This window comes from Musca vetustissima, unplaced genomic scaffold, assembly GCF_032173495.1.
Source record: "Musca vetustissima isolate MV318-11 ecotype Yass unplaced genomic scaffold, APGP_CSIRO_Mvet_v1 utg4443, whole genome shotgun sequence".
Taxonomy (NCBI): Eukaryota; Metazoa; Arthropoda; class Insecta; order Diptera; family Muscidae; genus Musca; species Musca vetustissima.
This window is the reverse complement of record NW_026876823.1, coordinates 1-18,901: the sequence shown is the minus strand read 5'-3', so window position 1 is coordinate 18,901 and position 18,901 is coordinate 1. Positions and strand designations below refer to the sequence as shown.

Below are 18,901 nucleotides of genomic sequence, written 5' to 3'. Positions count from 1 at the left end.
GGTGGTTGGTAGGCAGCCTGCCTGCCTTCCCTCTTGATTGTGTGGAAGAAAGAAAAAAACTTTGTAAGCAAAGAAGATGTCTATTTATGAACATCTTGTATGGCACATCATCAAACTGCTTCTTCTACTTTGGTTTCTAGTTATTTATAAAGTATGGCATAGTTGTTCCAAACGAGTTGGGGTCCAAAAGTATTGGAAATTAAAAAATGAAACCAAAGAAATAAAATTAATTTTTTATTGTAATTTTCGAATTAACATTTTAAGGATAAATGTAGCACTTATCAATTTCTCGTGTTCGGAGACTTATACTGAAATTCGATGTAGAATATTTTTCCCATCAGCATCAATCTCCTAAATTAAATAATAATGGTCGATTTTGGCTCCCCTTTGAGAAGACCTTAAATATATCCAATAACAATTAATTTAATTTTCTATTGACATTAAAGAAACATTTTGAAGGTTAAATCTACTTCTCATCGATTTCTTGTGTTCGGTGAACTATAGTGAACTTTTCTGCAGAATATTTTCTCCATTCATAACATGCTCCTATACTTAAGAATAATGGTCGATTTTTATATCCAATCAGGAAAAACTCAAAAATTACCCAAAAAAATAATGTTGTTATTTGTTCTAAGATTGGAGATAACTTTTGGAGGTTATAAATAAGTTCTACCGATTTCTTGTGTTCCGTGACCTATAGTGAAAATTTATGAAAAATATTTTTTCCATTGGTAACAAGCCTCAAAAATTGATAATTATGGTCCATTCTGACTTTAGTAAGAAAAATGGCAAAATTTGCCAAAAAAAAAAAAAAAAAAAAAAAAAAATTTAATGTATTTCTATACATTTTGAAACTGAAATTGAAGGTTATGTATTATGACTACCGATTTATTGTGTTTGGAGACCTATAATCAAATTCGATGAAGAACATGTTCTCCATTAACATCAATCCCCTAACCCTAATAATAATGGTAGATTTTGACTCCACATTGGTAAGACCTTAAAATATACCCAATAATAATTGACATATTTTTTCTATTGGCATTGAAGATACTTTTTGAAGGTTATATATAACTACGACCGATTTCTTGTGTTCGGAGGCCTATAGTAAAATTTTCTGTAGAATATATAGAAAATATATATCAACCCTCTAAACTTAATAATAATCGTCGATTTTGCCAAAAATTGGGAAATTAACCCTAAAAGAATTATATTCTCATTTTAGCCATATTCAAGAGACGATTTGGAGGATACATATAACTCCGATCGATTTCTGGTGTTCAGAGATATTTTGTGGAATTTTATGTAGAATATTATCTCCATTGATACCAACCCCCTAAACTTAACAATAATGGTCGATTTATGGCTATAATTGGGAACAACTCAAAACTTAGGCCAAAAAAGAATTATTTTCTTTTTCTGCCATATGAAATATAAAATTTGAAGGCTATATATAATTCCAACCGATTTCTTGTGTTCAGCGACATATAGTGGAACTAGATGTAGAATATTTTTTTCATCGGTACCAACCCTATAAACGTAACAGAAACGCCAGATTTTGGGGCAAGTGGGATAAACTCAAACTTAACCCAAAAAAATAATTATTTTCTTTTATCCCATATTGAAGGTAAAATTTAGAGTCCACATATAATTCCTATCGATTTCTTGTGTTCCGCAACTTATAGTGAAATTTGGTGTATAATAAAAAGAAGGCTGAAAGTAGCAGTTCTGAAGATTCTTCTGATGATGAAGAACCAGCTGCTAAGAAGCCTGCTGTAGCCGCTAAACCAGCAGCCAAGCCTGTTGCCAAGAAAGCTGAATCGAGTTCCGAAGAATCTTCATCCGAAGAAGAAGAGGAAAAGAAGCCAGCAGCTAAACCTGTTGCCAAAAAAGCTGAATCGAGTTCAGAAGACTCCGATGATTCGGATGATGAACCACCAGCTAAAAAAGCTAATGTAGCCAAGGCAGCTACACCTGCCAAGAAAGCAGCCGAGGATAGTGATGAAGATAGCTCCAGCGAAGATGAAGAGGAAGAGAAACCTGCCGCTGCTGCGACTCCTCTAGCTAAACCCGGACAAAAGAGAAAATTCAGTGAAACCAATGGTAACGCCGAAAAGAAGGATAACAAATACAATAACTTTGTTAAAGGTGGATTCAATAATGACGAAGATAATACAAATGGTGGCGAAGAAGGTGGTAAGGCGGCTAATGGTGGCTTTAAGAAGTTTGGTGATCGCAAGTCATTTGGTGGCTTTGAAAATGGAAAAGGTGGACGTGGTGGTGGCGGTCGTGGCGGCTTCGGCGACAAGGGTGGCCGCGGCGGCGGTGGTCGTGGTGGTGGACCCAAAGACTCAACAAGACCCAAAACTCAACAATAATGGTCGATTTGGACCAAATTGGTATTTTATCCCAAAAATTAAAATTTCCATTTTCTTCTTATATCGAAGCCTCGATTTGTAGCTGATATACAATTCCGATCGATTTATGGTGTTCAGAGACATATGCTGAAATTTAATGTAGACAATTTTCTTCATTGATGCCGACCCTCAATAATTGAAACTTAGGGTCGATTTTTGGCTCCAATTGGGCAAAACTCAAAACTGAACCCAAAAAATTATTATTTTCTTTACCTCCCATATTGCATGTAATATTTGAGGGCTGTATATAATTCCTACCGATTTCTCCTGTTCCGAGACTTATAGTGGAATTGGATGTAGAATATTCCCTCCCTTGATACCAACCCCCTAAACTCAACAATAATGGCCGATTTGGGCCATATTAGTAAAATAACCCAAAAATGATAATCTCTACTTTCTATTCATACTGAAGCCTCGATTTGTAGCTTATATATAACTTCGATCGATTTTCCGTATTCTAAGACATATAGTGAAATTTTATGGAGATCATTTTCTTCATTGATATCGATACTCAAAAATTATTCATTATGGTCGAATTTGGCTTCGCTAAGAAAATATGGCAAAATTGGGCCAAAATAGGTATAATTTTTTTGTATTAGAATTTGAAGGATATGTGTTATAGCTACCGATTTTTTGTGTCCAGATACTTCACATAGAATATTATGTAGAATAATTTTTTCATTGGCATCAAGCCTCTAAACTCAAAAGTAATGTTTGAATTTCAGCTCCAATTGGGAAGGATTGTAAAAATGACCCAAAAATAATTATTTTTATTTTCTCCCATATTAAATATACAATTTGAAGGCTATATATAACTCCGATCGATTTCCTGTGTTCTAAGATTTATAGTGAAAAAAAATATTTTTATTTTTCTTCCATGTTGAATACAATATTTGAAGGGTATATATGATTCTGATCGATTTTATGTGTTCGACGAACTATAGTGGAATTTGATGTAGAATATTTTCTCCATTGATATGAGTCCCCAAAAATGGGAAATTAAGGTAGATTTGGGCTTCGAAACAAAAATGTAGCAAAATTGGCCCCGAAATAATTATAATATTTTTTATCTACATTGGGATTAAAATTGTAAGGATTTGTATAAATCCGACCTATATTTTGTATTCAGTAGCCTTTAGTGGAATTTTATAGAGATTATTTCTTCCATTGGTACCAGTCCCCTAAACCCATTATTTATACCCGATTTTTGGTCCCAAATGCAAACATGTATGCCAAATAATACCTTAATAATTAAATTTAGAATTGAAATCGTATTCTTATATAACATTTATCACATTGAGGATAAAATTCCACATTCCTTATACTTTTTGACCAACCCTCGTCTAACCAAGCCTACCAAAAAATGCAGCCATACCATCCTCCGATTGTCTTCTTAGCTATGAAATAGCAGCATCTTCGTTTCTGTTTTTTTTTATTAAAGCTTCAGTTTTTTCTTCTTCTCCTTCACCATGGATGCCAGGGCAGTGCAGCTATGCAGGGTATTGCAACTCATGCGATGTTATTTAACGTAAAGGTCACAACATTGACATTGATCATTGATCGAAACCAATGAGCATGGCATCGTAAAAAAAACTTTAACTAACCAAACCATACCCCGTTTACAACGTCCGAACCAAGACACTGAGAAAAACACATTCCAAACAATAGATACAAGACAAGACAACAGCAACAACAATAAAAAAAAATTGTTTACATACCTTAACGTCATCGTTGATGTTGTAGATGTTGTACACATAACTACTATTTTCCAGGCCACCTAACAAAACATGGTTTTAATGTGTAATTATGAGGCAGCCGAAGTTGAATCTCCCCAAATTCATGCAGAGGTTCGATATTTTCAATCCCAGCAAAAAAAAATGGGGGGAAGAAACACGAATACTCTTTCAACCATTAAACATCGGTGATGGCCATGGATCACCCATCATAATCACTTATGACCACATGCAGAAGAATAGAAGAAGAAATCTTAGCCAAGCGTTAAACTGTCAATCATATAAAAAAATATTTTTCTTCGGTTCGGTTATATGTCCAGCAGGGGCAATTTCATATTCATAATTTTCTATTCTTTGTTGTTGCTGTTATTATTTTTTATTATTATTATTATTCTTACGGTAAATGCATTTTATTACTGTGTGTGAACTGTGAAATAAAAAAACACCACGTCCATTTATGAAAGGCGTTGAAATTATTTAAATTTAAACCCCGTTATTAATTGTTCGAAAAGATGACACTTTAGAATCGAATCGAATGATTTTATGATTTATTGATAGCAAATGGAAATTTCTTAGGGCTGTCAATTTGATCAAAAAAATGATTGATCTTCTCTTTTTTGGGGGGATACAATGAAGATTTATTTGATTTCTCTAATTTCAATACAAAAAAGTTCAAGCATTTCGAATTAATTGAAATAAATCAATAGGATGGAGTTACCTTGAGCATATGTGTTTTTTCACACGAAACAGGTAATGGATATGAATTACAGATAATTTAATTTTAAATGAGAAAAATAAAAAATATGCGGTACTCGATTAAAATATTAAAAATAAATTTGAAATAATAAATTTAAAATTTAAAAAAAGGAACACATTTTGGTATGCAAGGCAATCTTTGACTACAATTGGGTGAAGCTCCATATTGAAGATACATTTTGAAGGCTATATATAACTACCATGCAATTTTCATGTTCAGTGAGTTATAGTGAAATTTTGTGATAATATTTTCTCCATGGATCCCAAACAACACAAATTTAAAAATTATGGTCCAATTGGTCTCAATACGAAAAAATACTCAAATTAGACCAACAGCAATTTTTTGGTTTTTCTTCCCATATTAAAAATAAAAAAAAAATTATTTCTTCCCATTTTGAAAATACAATTTTAAGGTTATATATAATTCTGACCGATTTCTTGTGTTCTGAGTCTTATAGTGAAATTGAATGTAGAATATTATCTCCATTGATACCACCATTCAAAAATTGAAAATTATTATCGAATTAGGCTCAATAAGAAAAAATCACCAAATTAGACCAAAAAAATTTTTTTGATTTTTCTTCCCATATTAAAAATTTAATTTTAAGGTTATATATAATTCTGACCGATTTCTTGTGTTCTGGGACCTATAGTGGAATTTTATGCAGAATATTTTCTCCATTGATAAAAACCCTCAAAATTGATAATTATGGTAAAATTGGTCTCATTACGAAAAATTACCCAAATTAGACCAACAAATTTTTTTTTTTCCTTTTTCGATATTGAAATTACAATTTCACAATTTACAATATAATTCTGATCGATTTCTTGTGTTCTGAGACTTATAGTGAAATTTTATGTCGAATATTTTTTCCATTGATACCACCACTCAAAAATTGAAAATTATGGCCAATTTGGTCTCATTACGAAAAATTAATCAAATTAGACCAAAATATATTTTTTGATTTTTCTTCCCATATTGAAAATACAATTTTGAGGTTATATATAATTCTGACCTATTTCTTGTGTTCTGAGGCCTATAGTGTAGAATATTTTTTCCATTGACATCAACCTCCTAAACACAGTAAAAATGGTCGATTTCCGCTGGAATTTTCCCAATTCCAGAGGAAATAGTAATTTCACCTTTGTACCCATATTTAAGATAATTTTGAAGGTTATATATAAATTCAACAGGTTTTTTGTGTTCGGGGACCCATAGTGGAATTTTATGTAGAACATTTTTTCCATTGACATTAACCCCATAAACCTGTTAAAAATGTTCGATTTTGGTTCGAATTCGGAAAATTACCCTATAAAAGCTCTTTTGGTTGTGTAACCTATTGAAGATAATTTTTGATGGTTATATTTAAGTTCAACAGATTTCTTGTGTTTTGAGACCTATAGTGAAATTTAATGTAGAATATTTTTTCCATTGACATCAACCTCAAACCTAGTAAAAATGGTCGATTTCCACTGGAATTGGGAAAATGACCCAAAAATAGTGATTTCATTTTTGTACCCACATTGAAGATAATTTTTGAAGGTTACATATAAATTCAAAAGATATCTTGTGTTCTGGGACCCATAGTGGAATTTAATGTAAAATATTTCTTCCATTGACATCAACCTCCTAAACCTAGTAAAAATTGTCGATTTCCGACTGAATTGAGAAAATGACCCAAAAGTAGTGATTTCACTTTTGTACCAACATTTATGATCATTTTTGAAGGTTATATATAATTACTACCGATTTTTTGTATTCTGAGACTCATAGTGGAATTTTATGCAGAATATTTTCACCATTGACATCAACCTCCAAAACTCAACTTTTATGGTCGATTTTGGCTCGGATTGGAAAATTGCCAAAAAATGGTTATTTTGTACCCACATTGAACATAATTTTTGAAGCTTATATATATTTCCTACCCATGTATTATGTTCTGATGTTCCTACTCATGTATTATGTTCTGAGACTGATAGTGAAATTTGATGTAAAATATGTAATCCATTGGCATTAAACCGCTAAACTTCGTAGAAATGGTCGAATTTGGTTCCAATTGAAAAATATGTAGAAATGACCTACAAATAATTATTTAAATTTCTACCCAAGGTGATGTTGAAATTTGAAGGACACATATCCTTCGTACATATTTCGAGTCTTCAGGGATTTGTAGTGAAATTTTCAGTAGAATATTTTCTTCATTGGTGTGAACCTTCTAAGCCCACAAAAATTGGTCGATTTTGGGCCTCAATTGGGAAATAATCTAAAAATGCTCTGAAACTTTTTTTTTAATTTTTCTTCCCACATAGAAGATTACATTTGAATGATATATATTAGGTCTACCGATTTGTGATCTTCAGAGACTAATAAGGAAATTTTGAGTTGAATATTTTCTCCATTGACGTCAACCTTGTAAACTAACCAAAGGTGGTCGATTTTGGACCTTAATTGGGAAATATTCTAAAAATGTTCTGAAGCCTTTTTTCACATTGAAGATTACATTTGAAGGTTATATACCACATCTACCGATTTGTAATCTTCGGAGGCATACATTAAAAGTTTGTTTAGAATATTTACTCCATTGACGTCAATCTTCTAAAGTAGCCGATTTTGGGCTCAATTAGGAAAATGTCTAAAAGTGACCCTAATTTTTCTTTGTTATTTTTCCTTTCCACATTTAAGATGAAGATTGGAAGATTATATATAGTTTTAATCGATTTCTTGTCTTCTGAGACTTATAGTGAAATTTAACAGAGAATATTTTCTCCATTGTCACCCACCCCCTAAAACCAAGAATAATGGTCGAATTTGGTCATAATTTTAAAATTCATAAATAGAACCTAAAAAAATATATTTATATATATAAAAAAATATAATTTTCTATCCACATTGAGGGTAGCATTTAGTGTATAATTACATATCATATCGATTTAATGTGTTGTGATATTTATAGTGAAATTTGATGTAGAATAATTTCTCCCTTGGCATGAACCCCCTAAAATCAACAATTATTGCCGATTTTGTCTCCAAATGGAAAAATAGTTAAAAAAATAACAGTCTTAATTTTGTACTCATATTCAGGTCAAGGTTTGGAGGATATATATAATTGTTATCGATTTGCTATATTCTGAGATGTATAGTGAAATTTTATGTAGAATAACTTCACCATTGACACCATTAGGCTAAAATGAATTTTTAAGAGCAAATTTCCGCCCCTGTTTGGTTATAAACGAAATAGTGAGGGTTTATTGTTTTCTATCGCTTTATATTTTAATTATATTAATTATTATTATATTTATATAGGCATATATTAAATTTATTTTGAGAAATATGTTCAATTTGTCATCTGCTTTTTAAAAATGAAGAAGTGTAAAAAAATTCGCCATAAAGATTATTCCCAATAATGTTGCAAATTCATGGCCAATTTTTAACAAATATTTTTCCAAAAACAAAATTGTTTTCTTTTCCCCCCAACCACAAAATCTTCTTAACTGTTTCCAATGTCATTAAAAATATAATGCTGCTTCTTTCGCCAAGATCTGCTCTTATATAATAAAAATGCTGACTGAATATTTTTTTCTTTCGTTTTTTTCTTGATGTGCCTTATAATCAGATTACCCAAGAAACTAGAAGAGGGAGTAACGAAACAGATTTCTGGTTCATGTACAACAACAGCAAGGAACGAGAACGAGGAAAACAACAACAAAAAAATAACAAACTGTGTATGATTTAAAAGATTAATCATCTGACAGCTTCAGTAGCTACTGGACTTGGTTTTTTCTTGTTCTTCTTCTTCGTCAGATGTTCAGTTAAATTCTCTAGCCAAGGTATAGCAGAAAATCAAGAAGTATCTCAAATTGCTGTCCAGTCAGCCCATCTTACACAGTTTTTTTTTGTTATGGTAAGACAATAGGAAGGGGGAGAAAGGGATAAAGAAATGTAACAACTACACATATGTATGTACATACGAGATGTTACGCTTAACATCTCAGCAGAACAAACGTTTATTGTCCATGGTCCATCCAACTAATGGTTGGTTGGATGGCTGGCAAGATTAGCCAACGATTAAAACGAAATAGATTAACCCTATGGCTAGCTTCTAAGCCCGCTAAGCACTACTTTTTTTGCCAATCAACAGTCGGGGGCATAAATGTGGTAATAAATTCCGGATAGATGAATTCTAAAATTTTTAAAAAAAATTAAAGTAATTTAAAAAAAAAATCGAAACTTAAATTTTCAATCGGTTTTTTGGCAATCAAATTAATAAAAAAATAATTTCAGAGATCTTAACCTTTTAATGGACTTTCATTGGATTCTACCATATTTTTATTTAAAAAAGAAAATTTTGGGACCATAATTTTTGCCCTCGACTGTATTATGTTATGGCCTGAGTCTTAGCTTTTTACGGCCTTAATCATCGAAATCATGCCTTTGCCAATATTTATTGTAACTGGTCGTTTATTTTCATTATTTTGTTGTTTTTCATAATCTTCTCTTCATAGTTGTGTTGTTGTTGTTGTATAATTTTAAGCCTTTAATTATTATGTATTTATAACTAACTGCAACAAAACAAGTTTTTGTTGTTGTTGTATTTTATTATATGATTAACTATAACATCGTCAATATTATTTATTGGTATTGGTGTTATGTACGCCTTTCTTTGCATGCAAAACTACAACAACAACACACAAACAAATAGCCTGGTCGGACTTACGGACGGACATTTGAACAGTTTACTTGGCTTGCCTTTATTATTCAATGGTCTGTCTCTCTGTTCGTCCGTCCATTCATTGCAGTCTCTTTGCTACTATTATTACAGTTTAACCGTTGCTAATCCCCCAGCATAGTATGGCTAAGCCAGCCAGCCAGCCATCCATCCAGCCAGCTAAACAAAAGAGGAACTTTTTTTCTTTACAACAACAAGGGACATGGGAGCCAATTGCAGCAACAACAAAATGAACAACATCGCGAGAATGCAAAATACCTCAATAGAATAGCAAAATCACAGTTTAAAGTCTAACTAGTGGTCATTAACTTTGTAAATATTTTAGAATATGGCTGGGGCAAACAATGCGCCGGCGTAATAGCGAACACATATTTGTGCATGTGTGAGTGTGTTCAATGGCTTGTTATGGGCCTCTAGGCTTAGTTTTAAAACTCATATGACACATAATGATGCACCCCTTTTTTTAAGTTGTGTACTCTTTTACAAATTACATGGGTCCGAGCAAGAATTTTAAAAACGAATAGAGGAATATTCGGGTAGTCAACAATAATGGTATATGAATGGAAAGAATCTAGGAACCCTAATAAACCCTGGGGATATTGTTCTCAAAATATTAAATTCCTAATGATATAAAAGTAAGGCGCATTTCTGCACTTGTTCCGAAATGGGGTCAAAATCGGCTATTAATGTTCAGTTTCGGGCACTGAAGTCAATGGAGAAAATATTCTATACAAAAATTCACTATAGGTCACTGAACATAAGAAATCGGCAGGTATTATATACATCCAAAAAATTTTAATTCCAAAATCATTGCAAAAAATAAAAAAATGTACTTTGGGTCATTTTATTAATGGGTCCCAAATTTGATCAAAATCGACCATTATTGTACAGTTTAAAGAGTTGATGTCAATGAAGAAAATATTCTACACAAAATTTCACTATCAAACCCCGACCATAAGAAATCGGTAGAAGTTATATATATATATATATATATCAATTTAATTTTCATTATAAAATTGTTATAAAAAATAAGTGTTTTGGGACATTCTGGTAAGACTCTCAAAATTTGGTCAAAATCGACCATTATTGTTCAATTTCGAAGGTTGAGGTCAAAGGTGAAAATATTCTTCACAAAATTCCATTGAGGGACACCGAAGACAAGACATCGGTAGATACTATATAAACCCTTAAAATTTTCATTATAATATTGCTATAAAAATAGCAGTTTGGGGTTATTTTTGTAATGGTTTCCAAATTTGGTCAAATTCGTGCAATATTCTTGTGATTCGAGGATTGATGTCAATGGAGAAAATATTCTCCACAAAATTTCACTACGGTCACCGAAGACAATAAATCCGTAGATATTATATAAACCCTTAAAATTTTCATTATAAAATTGCTATAAAATATAGGAAAGCGTTTGGGGTCATTTTTGTAATGATTCCCCAATTTAGTCAAAATCGACCATTATTGTTCAGTTTAGTAAGTTGGTGTTAATGGTGAAAATATTCTACATCAAATTCCACTATAAGTCTCCAAACACAAAAAATCGATAGATACTACATATATCCTATAAATTTCAATTACAATATGAATAAAATATATAAAATAGAATTTTGGGTAATTTTGGTAGTTATTCTCAATTTTGGTCAGAATAGACCCGTACTGTTCAGTTTAGGAGGTTTGTGTCAATGGTGAAAATATTCTACATAAAATGTTACTATAAGTCACGGAATGGAAGAAATCGGTAGATACTATACTTCAAATTTGAATTAAAAAATGAGTTCAAAATAGAAAAAAGTATTTTTTGGGTTATTTTTGTAATAACTCCCAATATTGGTCAAAATCGACCATTATTGTTGTGATTAGAGGATTGCTGTTAATGGAAAAAATATTCTACATAAAATTTCACTATAGGTCACTGAAGACGAAAAATTTGTAGAAATTATATATACCCATCAAAATTTAACTTCAATGTAGGTATAAAGGCAAGAAAATTATTCTTGGTCTATTTTTGAAATCAATTCCAATATTAGTGAATATCGACCATTATAGTTGAGTTTAGAGGGTTGATGTCAATAAAGAAAGTATTCTACATCGAATTTCACTGTAGGTCACCGAATACAAGAAAGCCATAACTTTTATAGATACACTTAAAATTTTAATCTAAATTCGGTGATATAAAAAAACTGATTTTTTTTTGGGAAATTTAGAAATTTTCTCAGTATGGACCCAAAATCGACGAAAATTTTCAATTTAGGGAGTTGGTATCAAAGAAAAAAATATTCTCCGCCAAATTTCACTATAAGCCACTGAAGACGTGAAATTCATCAGATAAATATATATCCTTAAAAATTGGGTACCAAAGTCAAGCATTCGACTTGCATTGCAGCACAAATTCGGTCGGTCATTAACATAAACATATTTTTTCTTTGTTTTTGTAGTCCCCCCTCCTCATTAATTTTTAGTTGTCACAGTAGTAGTTTTTTTGTATTTGTTCACTTGTCTATTAGCATTGTTTATGTATTCATACATGTATGTAATGCTACTTGTTCATAGATTCCTCCATTAGCAAATGGAGGGGATTTATTAAATTGCCACTGCATTTAATCTTAATCATTCATGTTTAGAATTTTTAATAATCTTGTTGTTTTGTTTTCATTGTTAAACAAAAGATGGGCAGACAGTCAGTCATTCCGTCCGACAGTTCGTCACATCGATCGACAACGGTTTACATAGGTTCCAGTTGTAAAAAAGGCAGGACGACTGCAGGCAAAAATACATTTGTCTCCAAGTGGTGTTTCTTGGTATGGGTGTACGGTTGATAATGGTGTAACTGACTTAGTGACTGACATTATGAAAAAAAAAATTGTCACACAGTGTTGTTGATGTTGTTGTTTTTCTGCATTTATGCAGTGGTTATGTTTGTGCTAATATGAATATAACTGTAATTTGAAAAACATGCAATGGAGAATATGAGAAACTGGTGGCATGCAAAAGGGACTAAGTAGAAAATTTAACAAAAAATAAAATAAAATATTTAGAAAAGTAATTAATAAAAAAGTAAATAAAAAAATATTCTTCATAAAATTTCACCAGAAGTCATGGAACACATGAAGTGTGTAGCTAATATATATAGCCGAAAAATACCTCTCAGAACATTGTCAGGAATAAAAATAGTTGTTTTTTTTTTCAATTTTGGCAAAATTTGCCTTTCCCTATTCAAATTAGAGGGGTGGTGTTAATGGGGAAAATATTCTCCACAAAATTTCCCCGTAGGCCGTAAAATAAAAGAAGTCTGTAGGTATTATAAAAAATCGGACTAAGACCTCTCGAAACCTTCTCAATTTCTTTAAAGAAATAAAACGGTTATTTTTACACTTTTTTGAATCTATGGCCATTTGCATCTTACCCGTTGCAATTAAAGGGTTGGTGTTATTGGGAAAAATATTCTCTAGAAAATTTCACTATATGTCATGGTACAGAATAAATCTGTAACTATAATATATATCCGACATATATCATTTTCAAATTAATATATAAAAAACTATATAATTTTTTTGAGTTTTTTTTACTTTTTTGGATTTTGGGTAAATTTTTCGTACTGTTCTTAACTTTAGAAGTTTAATACCAATGAGAAAAATATTCTCCACAAAATTTCACTATAAGTCATGGAGCATCAAAAATCGGTATCTATAATATATATCCGCCAAATACCCCTCCGAACTTTATAATCATATTTATAGAAATAAAAAAAATGGTTTTATTTATACTTATTTGATTTAAAGGCCATTTGCCCCCCTCACCTTTGAATTAGAGGCGGGGTGTTAATGAAAGAAATATTCTCCACAAAATTTCACTATAGACCTTGGAACAACATAAGTCAGTAGCTATAATACATATCTGAAAAATACCTCACAAAATCTTCGTAATTTATTTATAAAAATATGAATGTTTTTTTACTTGATCGATTTGATGTAAATTTCCCCCTCTCCCATTCAAATTAGAGGGATGGGGTTAATGGGGTTACAAAAATATTCTACAGTAAATTTCACTATATGTCATGGACCACCAAAATCAGTATCTACAATATATATATATATATATCCAACAAAAACCATCCCTAACCTTGTCAATTAATATATAGAAATGAAAAAAGGTTATTTTGACTGTATTTTATTTTTTGGCAATTTTCCACCTCTTCCGAATTTAATCTATTTATATATAAAAATAAAAAATGGGTTTATTTATGATTGTTTGATTTAAAGCTAATTTCCCCTCCCCCGTTCAAATTAGAGGGGTGGTGTTAAGGAGAAAAATATTCTCCAGAAAATTTTACTGTAGGTTATGGACCAAAAGAAATATGTAGCTCTAATATATAACCGAAAAAATACCTCTCAAATTCCTCTCAAGTTAAAGATATAAATAAAAAAAGTCTTCATTTATAATTGTTTCATGTGAAGTCAATTACCCCCTCTCCTGTTCAAGTTGGAGGGGTGGTGTTAATGAAAAAAATATTCTCCATAATATTTCACTATAGGTCATCGAACAACAAGAACCTGTAGCTAAAATATATATCTGAGATATAACACTTGCAAATTAATATATAGAAACTACATAATTTTTATTCGAGTTTTTGTTTTAGTTCTTTGTATTTTGGGCCAAATTGTCGTATCACCATCCACTTTGGAGGCTTGGTATCAATGAGAAAAATCTTCTCCACAAATTGTCACTATAAGTCATGGAGTAGCAAAAATCTGCATCTATAATATATATCCTCAAATACCCCTCCGAACCATCTCCATCTATTAATAGAAATCAAAAAATGGTTTTATTTATTCTTGTCTTATTTTAACCCCATTTTCTCCTTCCCCGTTCAAATTAGAGGGGTGGTGAAAAGGAGAAAAATATTCTCCAGAAAATGTTACTATAGGTCATAGAACAAAAGAAATCTGTAGCTCTAATATATAACCCACAAATATCTCTCAAATTATTCTCTATTTAAAGATATGAATAAAAAAATGTATTTATTTATACGTGTTTCATGTGAAGCCAATTACCCCTCTCCTGTTCAAATTTGAGGGGTGGTGTTAATGGAAAAAATATTCTCCAGAAAATTTCACTATAGGTCATCGAAAAAACTAAATTTGTAGCTTTACTATATATCCGAGAAATTTTAGTTCCAAAAAAATTACATCGAATTTATGGTTGACTACGGATGGAATGCAAAAGAGACTAAATACAAAATTAAAAAAAAACATAAATTCAAATACTAATATAAATTAAATTTACTCAATATTGATCGAATATTTTGAGAAATTTATTATGTGTAACTCCTGCATTTTTATTATAATTTAATTTTTATTAATAATAACAATAATAATAAATTTATACACCAATTTCCACAAATCAAATGTAGAACATGTTTAATCGAAAATTTCGAAAAGTAAGCATTTAAATACTCGACATTTTTTATGATAATTTCATTTAATTATCTTTATAACAAAATAAACAGTTAAACGTGCTGGAAGAAAAGAAAAACTCATAATTCCAAGAAAGCGTGGGAATTCTATGGAAATCTACTGATCCACTAACCAACGACCAAGATCGAATAAAAATTCTTTGAAGCCACAGGGAAAAATAAAAACAAAACTCAATTTTTGTTGTGTTGACATACATAAATGGAATATTAAATACCAGAAAATTAAAAACAAAAAACAACAGCAAACAGAAAAATTAATATAAAATAAATAAGTTAACCTAAAAAACATAAAAATGCTTTGGGGCCCCACATCACAAGCCTCGCCATCAACCTCATCATTAACAACAACAACAACCGTAATATCATTATCATAAATTCTCAAAATTGATTACATGCCAGAACATAAACTTATTCCAACAACATTATATGTCGATGTTTGCTTAACAAGCTTCCAATAATAATATATTTACAAGATACTTTAATTATTATATGACACCTTTTTTTGAAAACGTCAACAAGGGGAAAAACGGTAAATTTATGCCAGTCACATACCAAACATAATAAGAACCATAACATTGGGGGTTTGAAAAAAACAACACTGAACTGAAAATATTTATTTAACTATCATCTTATTTACAGTCAATAAAAAAAAATTAGAAAAAAAAAACATAAATAAACACCACAGGGGACTGTCAAAAATTGTCTTCTTATAGGTTCGAGTGTAATTGTGAAATAAGCACGTAATGAAAATAGCTATTAGAAGTCTACTAAACGTTTTTTCAAGCGGTTGAATAAAATGAACTTTGTTCCAAGCGCTTAACAACAACAAAGACATTTGAATGTCATCGAAAAAATATGGTTTGAAATTCAAATAGAAAATTTCACTCACAATGGAAATTCGAAAAAAATATAGGTGCAATGCAAAGTAGACTAATTAAGAAAAAATTCAATAAAATTGGTTATTTTTAATATGGGTCAATTTGTTTCATTACACTTCGACTTAGAGGGGTGGTGTAAATAGAAAAAATATTCTCCACAAAATTTCACTATATGTCATGGAACGAAAGAAATCGATAGCTTTAATATATATCCGAGAAATATCGGTTCGAAATTTATTTTCAAAAATAATCAAAAAAATAATAAATTTGAGCATTTTTATACTACTTTGATTTTCAGCCAGTTCTTCCCTTTAAACTTCGCATTAGGGGGATGGTGTAAATGGAAAAATATTCTCCATAAAATTCCACTATATATCATGGAATAAAAGAAATCGATAGCTATAATATATATCCGAGAAATATCGGTTCGAAATTGATTTACAAAAAAAAAAAAAAAAATTAATTTGGGCATTTTTATACTACTACCTTGATTTTTGGCCGATTTGTCCCAACACAATTCAAATTAGAAGGTTGGTGTTAATGCGAAAATATTCTCCACAAAATTTCACTATAAGCCACGGAGTAAAAGAAATCTGTAGCTATAATATATAACTGAGAAATATTGGCTCAAAAATTGATATATACAAATTAAATGCTATTAACTGGGTTCAATATTCCTCATTTGATTTTGGGTCAATTTTTCCAATAATAGTCCACTTCAGAGGGGTGGTGTAGATGAGAAAATTAATCTCCACAAAATTTCAGTAAAAGTCATGGAACAAACTAAATCTGTAGCTATAATATATATCCAAGAAATATCGGTTCCAAATTCATGTTCAAAAATAACAAAGTACAATAAAATTGGACATATTTTGGTATATTTGATGTTTGGCCAATTTGGCCCGTTACACTCCAAGTTAGAGGGGTGGAGTCTATGGCAAAAATAATCTCCATAAAATTTTACTATAGACAATGGAACAAAAGAAATCTGCAGTTATAATATATATCCCAGAAATATCGCATCAAACATGATATATTACAATAAAGTAGTGATAATTGGTTATATTTTCAAAATTGTTATATAACAATAACATGCTGATTTTGCATCAATTTTTCTTATAACAGTTCATATTAGAGGGGTGGTGTATATGAGAAAATTATTCTCCACAAAATTTCACTAAAAGTCATGGAACAAAATAAATCGATGGCAATAGTATACATCCATGAAATATCGGTTCCAAATCTATGTTCAAAAATAAGAAAATGTTTATAGGCTTAATTAAGGATTCTCTTTGATTTGGGATTAAAATTTCCATTAAATATTTCCTTTAGCGGTCTGGGGGGAAAATTCTGAATGGGGGAAAATTTTCTTTATTAATTTTTACTATAAGTCTCCTAGATGGAGAAGAGGACTCTAGCTATAATAGAAGGCTATGAAATATCGCTACCAAATAAGTCTATATTCACAAAAGAGGTTTGTAGGCTTAATTTCATGTTTTTTTCACGGAAATGGGGTACAACATGTACCCCAACTTCATTTTAACGGTTTTCTATCAAGGAAACAAATATTCTCCATTAAATTTCACTATAGATCACCCTGAGAGAGTAGACCCCTGCTATACTAGAACTCAGAGAAATATCGCTACCAAAGCAGAGAATGTAAACCAAAGTGTTTGCAGGCTTCATTTAATGTTCTACTTCGAAAAGGGTCCCTAATGACCCTCAAAAAAATCATTTTAGAAGGGGTGCTGTGAAGGAAAAAACTGTTCTCCATCAAATTTTACTATAAGTCACCTCAAGTGATAAAAGTCCCGCTATAATTGTTACCTGTGAAATATGCCTATAAAAATAGGACCTTCGGGATTTTTTTAGAAAACTGTTATGACTTAAGCTGTCCTTTTGAAATAAGCCCTAATGACCTTCAAAACTTAATTCTAGCGGGTTACTGTCAAGGGCAAAAATATTCTCCATAAAATTTCACTATAAGTCACCGTGGGTGAAGTGACTCTAGCTATAAGTTTTGTATGTGAAATAGGCCTTAAAAATTGAACATTTTAGAAAATCCGGCATTAGGATTGTTTTTCAGGGATTCATTAGGATTGGAGTGCCTTATGAGCCTGAAAACTTAATGTTAGCGTGTTATTGTCAACGAAAAATATATTCTCCATCAAATTTCAATTTAGGTCACCTCCAGTGAGAAGACTCCAGCTACAATAGTTATCTGAGAAATACTTGTAATAAAATGTGACATATAAAAGAAAATGCTATATTTTCTTTAATTTCACGATAGGCACCCTTATAACCCTCAAAACTTAGTTTTAGCATGTCACTGTCGAGGACAAAAATATTCTCCATAAAATTTCACTATAAGTCACCGTGAGCGAAGTGACTCTAGGTAAAAGGTTTGTATGTGAAAAAGGCCCAACCAAATCGGGCATTTTAGAAAATTCAGCAAAAATTCAGGGGTTCCTTTGAATTGGAGTGTCCTATGACCCTAAAAACTTAATTTTAGCGGGTTTCTGTCAAGGGAATATATATTCTCCATCAAATTTTACTATAGGTCACCTTGAAGGAGAAAATTCCAGCTATAATGTTTACATGTGAAATATACCTAACAAAACGGAACATGTTATATTATTCCATATTAGGCTTACTTTCAGAGGTTTCTTTGAATCGGAGTGCCCTTTGACCCAAAAAACTTCATTTTAGCGGGTTGCTCTCAAGGCAAAAAATACCCTCCATCATATTTCAATATAGGTCACCTTAAGGGAGAAAATTCCAGCTATAATGTTTATATGTGAAATAGGCCTAACAAAATTGAGCACTTTAAAAAATTCTATATTAGGCTTGATTTCAGGGGTTTCTTTGAATTAGGTTGCCAAGTGACCCTGAAAGCTTCATTTTAGCT

General features: G+C 31.1%; 1 protein-coding gene across 1 annotated transcript; it reads left to right on the top strand.

The window, feature by feature from the left end:
• Positions 1-929: 929 nt before the first annotated feature.
• Positions 930-2,378, top strand: LOC133321365 (nucleolin-like). The gene is made up of 2 exons (XM_061530453.1): positions 930-992; positions 1,713-2,378. Exons 1-2 carry the CDS (start codon positions 930-932, stop codon positions 2,376-2,378), a joined length of 729 nt encoding a protein of 242 aa, XP_061386437.1.
• The last annotated feature ends 16,523 nt before the right edge of the window (positions 2,379-18,901 follow it).